The following is a 9634-nucleotide window of genomic DNA, read 5'->3' on the forward strand; positions in this document are numbered from 1 at the left end:
GCGCGGGCCGCGGCGGAGCCCGAGGCTGCAAGAAGAGCCCGCGGGGGCCTGGAGGGTGCAATTCCTTCGCCCCCGCAAAACAATGTGTGTTGTGCGCCGGGACGCAACTTGCCGGAGGCGGCGGGGGCGCGCCGAGCCCGCCTGAGACCGCGCTGACCTTCTCCCCCCGCCGTCCGTTGGGCCCAAGCGCCCAGCTCCTCGCTCCCCAGCTCGCGGGGGCCGGGCCGAGCCGCGGGGCGGGGCCGCCCCTCCGTCGCCGCTGCCTCCTCCCCCACCCCCAGCCGCGGAGGATGCGGACGGCCCCCGGCGGCGTCTAGCGGCCCCGGGCCCAGGCGCGATGGTGCAGCAGCGGGGCGCGAGGGCCAAGCGGGACGGCGGGCCGCCGCCCCCGGGGCCCGGGCAGGCCGAGGAGGGGGCGCGCGAGCCCGGCTGGTGCAAGACCCCGAGCGGCCACATCAAGAGGCCGATGAACGCGTTCATGGTGTGGTCGCAGCACGAACGGCGGAAGATCATGGACCAGTGGCCCGACATGCACAACGCCGAGATCTCCAAGCGCCTGGGCCGCCGCTGGCAGCTGCTGCAGGACTCGGAGAAGATCCCGTTCGTGCGGGAGGCGGAGCGGCTGCGCCTCAAGCACATGGCGGATTACCCGGACTATAAGTACCGGCCGCGCAAAAAGAGCAAGGGGGCGCCCGCCAAGGCGCGGCCCCGCCCCCCCGGTGGCGGCGGTGGCGGCGGCCGGCTCAAGCCCGGGCCGCAGCTGGCCGGCCGCGGGGGCCGCCGAGCGGCTGGAGGGCCTTTGGGGGGCGGGGCGGCAGCGCCCGAGGACGACGAAGACGACGACGACGAGGAGCTGCTGGAAGTGCGCCTGGTAGAGACCCCGGGGCGCGAGCTGTGGAGGATGGTCCCGGCGGGACGGGCGGCCCGAGGACAAGCGGAACGCGCCCAAGGGCCGTCGGGCGAGGGGGCGGCCGCCACCGCCGCTTCCCCGACACCGTCGGAGGATGAGGAGCCGGAGGAAGAAGAGGAGGAGGCGGCAGCGGCTGAGGAAGGCGAAGAGGAGACAGTGGCGTCGGGGGAGGAGCCGCTGGGCTTTCTATCCAGGATGCCCCCTGGCCCGGCCGGCCTAGACTGCAGCGCCCTGGATCGCGACCCGGACCTGCCGCCTCCCTCGGGCACGTCGCACTTCGAGTTCCCGGACTACTGCACCCCCGAGGTTACTGAGATGATCGCGGGGGACTGGCGCCCGTCTAGCATCGCCGACCTGGTTTTCACCTACTGAGCCCACCGTCAGCGGGGCGCGCACGCCCCCAAACCAGCTGTTTACATACAGGAATCAGGTATTGGGGCCCCTCGGAGGCCGAGGCTGGCACCCCATCTCCCGCGCAGCCTCCCCCTTCCTGGACGTGCCCATCCCCCCTCAGATCCAGACATGCCCCTCCCCCGCAGACACACCCCAAGGCAGCCCAACCCCCACCCCTTCCCTGACATCCAAGCCCCTCCCCACGTTGCCCCCTCCCGCACAGCCACCAGCAGCCAGCCCCCTCCGATACACCTCCCGTCCTCTCCTACAGACCTGCACCCCTCCCCCCCTTTGCACACGCCCCTCCTCGTGGCCGGAGGACCCGCCCCCTCTCTTGCTCCAGATCCCTCCTCCCTCGCCCAGCCTGCCCGCTCCGGGTTAGGGGGGTGATGCGGCTGGGTGGCAACGCGCGCTCCTCCTGTGCCCCTCCCTTCCCTGGGGGGAGGGGCGCGCTCCTTTTATCCCCGGAGCGCTAGGGCCCGCCCCTCCGCTGGGACCCACCCCCTTCTTGCGCATGCTTAATGCTTCTTGGGAGGAGGGGGCTGGTCCCAGTCTAGCCGCCCTCATCGCCGGCTCCCGGCAGAAGCGGGGGCGAGTGTAGAGCGATCCTGGGAAATCCTTTGATCCCGGAGCCCTGGGTTTCCTCTCCACCCAACGGGGCGTCGCTGCCTTAATGGGAGGAACACTTGGAAGGGTTGGTTTGGGCCTGAAACTCCCAAGTGGCATAGCCCCTTTTCCCGTATGGGGTCTCCTACACCCACGCGGACCACCTCTCCGAACGCGTGGCTGCCTCTACAGTCTTATCTATATGTCCCTTTCTTTCCTCAACTGGGAATTGGGAGGTAAGGTCTTGCTCTGGAAATCCAACATTAGAGGAAGGGACCACCCAAGAAAACTCAAAACCAAGACACCTAACAGTCTGTTTGGGGGCAGGATCCCTGCTGCTCCTCCGCCACCCCCTCCTGGGAAGTGCCCTCTCACCTCAGGGCACCCGAAACCTGGGCTCCTCCCTAAGCCCACCGACCCTTCCTGTCACCCAGGTCCACCCTCAGTACCCACAGCTGCAGTATTCAGCGGGAAAAACTGAGGCACTTTGGTGCTAGGGGTTTGGGACTGAGGCGTGGATAGCAGACGTGATGGCAGGAAGAGTTCCACTTTTAGACATCTGGCTTGAAAGAGACCATCGACTTGGCCAGTGAGACTGAGAATGGATTGCGAGTAGAGATGGGCCGTTTGCACCTCGGTTTTTCCACGTGAGAAATGGGGAAAACGCTGCTGTTAGGAGGAAGTTGTGTCCAGTTCAGGGTGCCCTCGGGAGCCCTGCCCCTGATGCTGTGACCCCTCTCACGCCGACATCTCTCCGCTCAGCCCCGCCCCGACCCTCCGGTCTCCCCACACCCCCCCTTGCCCTCACTACCTGTATCTCACCGGCGTGTGTTCACCCTCCGGGTGGCTCACACACTCTCATTCACACACACAAATCTCAGGAACAAACGGTCCCAGAGTCCTCCGGGACCCCTGCCCAGGGTCTCTACAGGTCTCTGCCCCACGCGTTCCCGTCGCTGACAAAGCCACCAGCTGCCTCCTTCAAGCTTGGTGCTCCGGCTCTGGGCCTTTCTTGCGCTCTCTTTTTTTAAGAAAAACTACAACAAAAAAAGACAATGAAAAAAAAAAAGACGTCATGTGAGTGAAGAGATGTCACTGTCTGTGGTCTTGGAGAACTAGTCTCGTAGCTGAGGGGTGGGGTCCCTCCGTCTGGGGCACTGGCACCCACAGCAGGACTCCGCCAGTCTGATGCCAGGACTGAATAAAGTGTATTTGCCCCGACCTTGCCCTGTGGTTCTGCATGTCTATGCTTTTCCTCAACCCTCCCAAAACAATTTGCCAGATTCAAGTCCCTGTGATTTGAGCCCCAACTGGGTGTCCTAGGGCAAGCCACCTGGCCTGTCTAGGCCTCTATCTCAGGACTCCCTTGCCTTCTTGAAGAATAGCAAACTCACCCCTGAAAGGACCAGGCAGGTAACATAAACGAGTGACTCTGGGTGGACACTGGTGTCATGACCCACTTCAAGGGGCCCACCTCCTGCCAGTTGTGACCTTGTGGGGATGAAGTCCACAGTGGCCAGGTGGCCAGGCTTAAAGAGAAGCTGGATGGATGTTTCCGAGTCATCTTAATTTCAAAAGGAAAGCTGATTCATATTTTTAAATCTCTGTGAGCCAAATGAAACAAGTATGCAGGCAGGTCTGGTCGGAGGGGGCTGGCTTGACCATGCCTTACCATGCCTTTAATCAGGATTAAGCAGCAAGATTGGGCCAAACTGGACTCAAAGCCCAGCTCCACCACTGAGCACCCGTGTGACTTTGATTGAGCAAATTAAGTCCCAATTCTCCTTTCCATATGTGTAACATGGAGCTAATAATAGTGGCTGCTTCCCAGGGTGAGGTGAAATTTGAGGTGAGAAGCATTCAACATGGTGGCCACAAATCATGTTACTCCATTGTCAGAGAAGGAGACAGGGTCAGGTGGGGAAGCAACTCACAGGAGGGGCTGCAAGCAGCCAGGGTCAGAGACAGGGCTTGGTTCTGCCTCCTGGTGAAGCATGGCTTCGGGTTGCTGCCTCTCCCTCCCTGTTTGAATCTGCAGATGGTGTTAAGCCCCCAGCTCAGGGCCTGGAGTGGTGGGATTGGTCCCAGTGCCTGGCACACATTGGTCTGCAGAGTAGATTTACTGAAAGACCAAAGAGCAACAGAAGCACAGTGATTCCTGTCTTTGAGGCTCTGACCAGTGTTTTACAACTGAGACCAAGGCTTTTCCCTCCTTTGTCCCTCTGACACCGCCGCCCCCCCCCCCATTCTTCATCTGTCACATCCAGTGCATTCCTAAGCTGGGACAAAGCCTCTGTTTTCCCAGTAAGCCAGGGCCGAGTGTGGAAATTACAGTGACTGCTTCCTCTCAGCCTTTTGGGTTGAAAGCAAGCTAGAAAAAAAAAAGTAATAATAAAATCCTATGAGAGGAGGTAAAGTTGAGAAGGTGTGGTAGATAGGGCTACCTGTCCCCAGAACTCTCTTCAAGGGAAGACTTCCCCAGCTGTGGGAAGTGCCATCACTGGGCGCGGTGGTCATCAGGGTAGGCCCCAGCTGCAGAGAGTCACTTCACCTGAGACCACGCCCTTCCTGGGGCAGCCTGCATCTGGTGTCTGAGTGAGACATGGTATGAACACCTGGTCATTTCAGTGCAAGATGGGACGGACGCTGACAGGAGGTACTCCCACCAGGCCTGCAACAGCCAGGGCTTCATCAGGCCTGCAGCACACTTTGACTTTCTATGCCAGTCCTGCTCCCTCTTCTTTTCACAGGTACTTACTCCTAATAAACATCTTGCAACCCCAACTCAGTCTCAGCGTCTGCTTCTAGAGAAACCCAGTCTTCAACAGAGGGTTCAAGGGACTGGACAAAGGGAATGGGGTCAGTGGCCCAGCAACTGCAGCAAAGCCCCTGGGATGTATCCCAATCTCAAGAGTCTCTTCAACAACGCCATCTGCACCAACCTCAGGCCTGGACCCTTTCCTAGTCTATACGCCAGTCACGTCAATTACAGACTCCAGCCTCAGCCCACAGGCCCTCCTGGGCCCGCTGCTGATGCCATTCTTGCTCCCAGTCCCTAACCTGGTAAAAACAGGTTGGAGGGAGGTCGTTGTCTGAGTTTGTCTTTCAGAATAGCCTCGAATGGGGGGCACAGTAAAATGCCTGATTGGAGATAATGCTAGAGCTGTGGGACCTTGGGCAAGCCTATTCCCCTTTGCAGGCCTTATGGGGAGTGGGTATTAGGACTAGAAAGGGGACCATCTCATTTTTGTTCCTTCCATTTCGGATGCTGACCTGGAAGTTGGGGAGACACCTGGGGGGGTCTCTGGGGCCACCTAGTGGCTAAGAGGAGTATTACCAAGGTTCTATGTAGTTGGGAGGTGGGAGTCAGGGTGTGTCCCACGCCAAGGAACTGATTCCCACTGCAGTCTCCCTCCATTCATACAGTCATTGACTCATCACTGGGTCATGCGCCTTGCCTAGGTGATGTGAGCCACCCTGGTTCCAAGGCTTTAAAAACACTATACGCAGATGTCTTGGTTCTTGTCTATTGCTGCATAACGAATTGCCACAAGCTTCGCAGGGTAAAACAACATGCATTTTTTATTTCAGTCTTCGTGGGTCAGGAGTCCAGTCTTAGCTGGGTCTCTGCTCAGGATCTCACAAGGCAGCAACTGGGGTGTTGGCCTGCATTCCTTCCTGGAGCTCAGCAGCCTTTTCCAAACTCTCATGGTAGTGGGCAGAATTTGGTTCCTTGTGCTTATAGGACAGAGGTCCCTGTTCTCTTGCTGGCTGTCAGTGCCACTCGTAATTACTAAAAACTGCTCACAGTTTCTTGACACATGGCCCTCCTAGGGCCTCCCCAGCCCTCTCACAATGTTGCAACTTATTTTGTCAAGGCTAGAGGAGAATTTTTCTGCTGCTTGGAGTCACTTGGCTCAGGGAAGGTTTAAGTTCTTTCTTAAAAGCCTCCCCTGCCCGGGCATAGTGTGTTCATGCCTGTAATCCCAGCACTTGGGGATGCCAAGGTGGGTGGATCACCTGAGGTTCAGCAGTTCGAGACCAGCCTGGCCAACATGGGGAAATTCTGCCTCTTTTTCATCACCTTTGCAGTATATTGTAGCCTTATGAGAGTGACAGCCATCATACTAGATTAGCCCACACTCAAAGGGAGGAGGCTGTCTAGCACAGTTCCACCAGAGACTGGGAATCTTGGGGGGCCAGCTTAGAATTCTGCTTATCACACACCTGTAATCCCAGCACCTCCCAGAAGTGGAGGTGGGAGGATTTCTTGAGTCCAGGAGTTTGAGACTAGCCTGGGAAACATAGCAAGACCTCATCTCTACTAATTTTTTTTTAATTAGCCAGAAATGGTGGTGCATGCCTGCAGTCTCAGCTACTTGGGAGGCTGAAGTATCATAGCTGAGGATCCTCAAGTCTACAGCTCCATCTCGGACATGGCTAGACTCCCCGGTCTTCTTGAAGAATAGCAAACTCACCCCTGTAGGGACCAGGCAGGTAACATAAACAAATGACTCTGGGTGACAAGAAGATGCCTTCTTGTCATCTCCACTGGGATATCTAATTGGCACCTCAAACTTGACATGCCAAAAAATGAACTCTTGTTTCCACAGTGCTCCCAAGCCTGCTTCTGCAAACCACATCTTCACAGGCGAGGTGAAATGAAAGGTTAAAGCCTCTCGGTCATCCTCGACGCCTCTTTTCCTCCCAGCGCGCTCTCCCTTATATCCTGTTGGCCCCACCTTCAACATATGCCCTGTGTCTTATCACTTCTCATGTCTTCATGGCACCCCTCCGGGTCCAGGATCCATCATACCTTGCCTGGCATCCTGTACCAGCCTCCCCGAAGGGCTCCTTGCATTTTCCTTTGTCCCACTCATCGTCTTACTGTCCACACAGCAGCCAGAGTGATCCGGTTGAACTATAAATCACACACACCCTGCCTCTGTTCAAAATTCGCCAGTGGCTCTCCTCTCATTCAGTAGAAGCCAAAGTCCTCAGCATGGCCTGCAGAGTCCCATGAGAAGTGGCCTGTGGCCGAGCCTGGGCCTCATCTCCTACTACTTTTTCCTTCTCTCAACATGCCTAGTCACACTGGGCTCTGTTCTGTTCCTCAAAAGTGCCAAGCACACTCCCACTTGAAGGCCTTTGCACATGCTCTTCCCTCTGTTTAAAATACCCTTCCTCCGGCCGGGTGTGGTGGCTCACACTTGTAATCCCAGCACTTTGGGAGGTCCAGGTGGGTGGATCACCTGAGGTCAGGCGTTGGAGACCAGCCTGGCCAACATGGTGAAACCATGCCTCTACTACAAATACAAAATTAGCTGGGCATAGTGGCATATGCCTATAGTACCAGTTACTCAGGAGGCTGAGACAGGAGAATCGCTTGAACCTGGGAGGCGGAGGCTGCAGTGAGCCAAGATCATGTCACTGCACTCCAGCCTGGACAAGACAAAGCGAGACTCCATCTAAACAAACAATCAAACAAACAATCCCCTTCCTCTAGACAGCCACATGTCTTCCTTCCTTCAGGTCTCAGCTCCCAGCCCACTACCTCAAAGTGCCCTGGAGTGGGCACAGGGAGTACCTCACAGTGTCCTCCCTGACCATTCACATAAAGTAACATCCTCCAGAAACTATCCTGTTCCTTTGCTTTATTTTTCTTAATAGCATTTATCACTATATGGCATTTATCACATGTAGTTTTTATTTTTTGTGTCTCTCTCTCCAATTTATATGTAAGCTTCATGAGGAAGGAATCAGTGAGTGAATGCCTTGGCACATACACTCATCCATTCAACAAACATTATTAAGGGTCTGGGCTGGGCATGGTGACTCATGCCTGTAATACCAGCACTATGGGAGGCCGAGGTGGGAGGATCACTTGAAGCCAGGAGTTTGAGACCAGCCTGAGCCAGAAAACAAGACCCTGCTACTACAAAACGTAATTTAAAAAATTAGCCAGCCTGTAGTCCCAGCTACTCAGGAGGCTAAACCGGGAAGATCCCTTGTGCCCAGGAGTTCAAGGCTGCAGTGAGCCATGGTCACACCACTACACTACAGCCTGGGTGACAGAATTAGACCCTGCCTGTTAAAAAAAAAAAAAAAAAAAAAAAAGGATTGGAGGAAAGTCTGCCTTGACCAGACTGTGTGCTAGGGGCTGGGCATACAAAAGTGAAAAACGCAGACATGATTCGTCCTCACTGAGCTCACAGGTCTGAGGATACACATAGCCCGGGAATGGAGATGCTTTGCTGGAGATGGACAGTGAGTCTAGGGGAACCCCAAGGAGATGCTTAGTCCAGACATGGAGCGGGGCGTGGTCAGGTCATTCCCTGGAGGAGGTAATGTTTAAGCTGTGGCCTGAAACCTCAGTAGGATGTGATGATCTCAGAACGTGCTACAAGTTCTTTGGCATTTCTCCTTTAAATTACCTTCCCTGTGAATCTGTACTGGCCTTCATGATTCACGTGTAACTAAGGATACAGCAGACGTGATGCTGCAGGATTTCTAAGGTGAAGCTGCGCTGAACCGCCATATTGAAAGGCCAACAGCCAAGACTGCCATGCGGTGAGGAAGCCCAGGCCACGTGGGAAGACCATGTGTAGGTAGGTGCTCCAGTTGACAGTTGAGTGGAGAAACCTCCAGGTGATTCCAGCCCCTCATCATTCAAGTCACTCCCAGCTGTTGGAGGGTCTTCCCAGCAGAGGCCCAGCTATCACAGAGCAGAGACAAGCCATCCTTTCCATGTCCTGTCTGAATTCCTGACCCACAGAATCCAGGAGCATAAGGAGATGGCAGTTGTCCACACTATTAGGTTCTGGGGCAATTTGTTAGGAAGCAATACTGGAACAATTGGATAAGGCAGAGTGAGGCAAAGGAAAGGACTTTACAGATGCCAACAACAGCACATGGGAAGGCCTGGCAAGGGCAGCTGGCACAGAAGCTGACCAGCTTGCAGGGACGGTGTAGAGAAAGGAGGGTGACAGGCAAGAGTGAGAAGGACCTTGAAGGTATTTGGAATTTATCCCGAGTCTCCACATTGCAGCCTAAGGGGTCAAGGGGTGTGTGTGTGTGTGTGTGTGTGTGTGTATGTGTGTGTGTGTGTGTGTGTGTGTGTGTTATACATGGGGTTTTGCTGTGTTGCCCAGGCTGGTCACAAACTCCTGGCCTCCAGAGATCCTCCTACCTTGGCCTCCTAAAATGCTGGGATTGCAGGTGTGAGCCACTGTGCCTGGCTTCCAAGGGGTCTTTTTTTTTTTTTTTTTTTTTTGAGACTGAGTCTCACTCTATTGCCCAGGCTGGAGTGCAGTGGTGCAACTTCAGCTCACTGCAATCTCCGCCTCCCAGGTTCAAGCGATTCTCCTGCTTCAGCCTCCTGAGTAGTTGGGATTACAGGCACATGGTACAACACCTGGCTAATTTTTGTATTTTTAGTAAAGAAGGGATTTTATCATGTTCGCCAGACTGCTCCCGAACGCCTGACCTCAAATGATCAGCCCACCTTGGCCTCCCAAAGTGCTGGGTTTATAGGCATGAGCCACTATGCCCAGCCAGGGTCTTTTGAAAACACAAACCTAACCATTGCTAAAAAGCTTTCAATGGCCCCTTACTATCCTCAAGGTAAACTCTCAAGTTCTTGACTTGAAATCCAAGGCATTTTGCAATTGACTCCCTCACTCTTTAATAGATTTCTCTTCGGTCACTTTCTTTTTTTTTTTTTTT

General features: G+C 55.3%; 1 protein-coding gene across 1 annotated transcript; it reads left to right on the top strand.

The window, feature by feature from the left end:
- The first annotated feature begins 314 nt into the window (after positions 1-314).
- Positions 315-4284, top strand: SOX12 (SRY-box transcription factor 12). Its single transcript, XM_017515157.2, has one exon. The coding sequence runs from the start codon at positions 338-340 to the stop codon at positions 1280-1282; it is 945 nt and encodes a 314-aa protein (XP_017370646.1). The 5' UTR covers positions 315-337; the 3' UTR covers positions 1283-4284.
- The last annotated feature ends 5350 nt before the right edge of the window (positions 4285-9634 follow it).

The sequence above is a fragment of the Cebus imitator genome, unplaced genomic scaffold, assembly GCF_001604975.1.
Source record: "Cebus imitator isolate Cc_AM_T3 unplaced genomic scaffold, Cebus_imitator-1.0 Scaffold18, whole genome shotgun sequence".
In the NCBI taxonomy this organism is placed as follows: Eukaryota; Metazoa; Chordata; class Mammalia; order Primates; family Cebidae; genus Cebus; species Cebus imitator.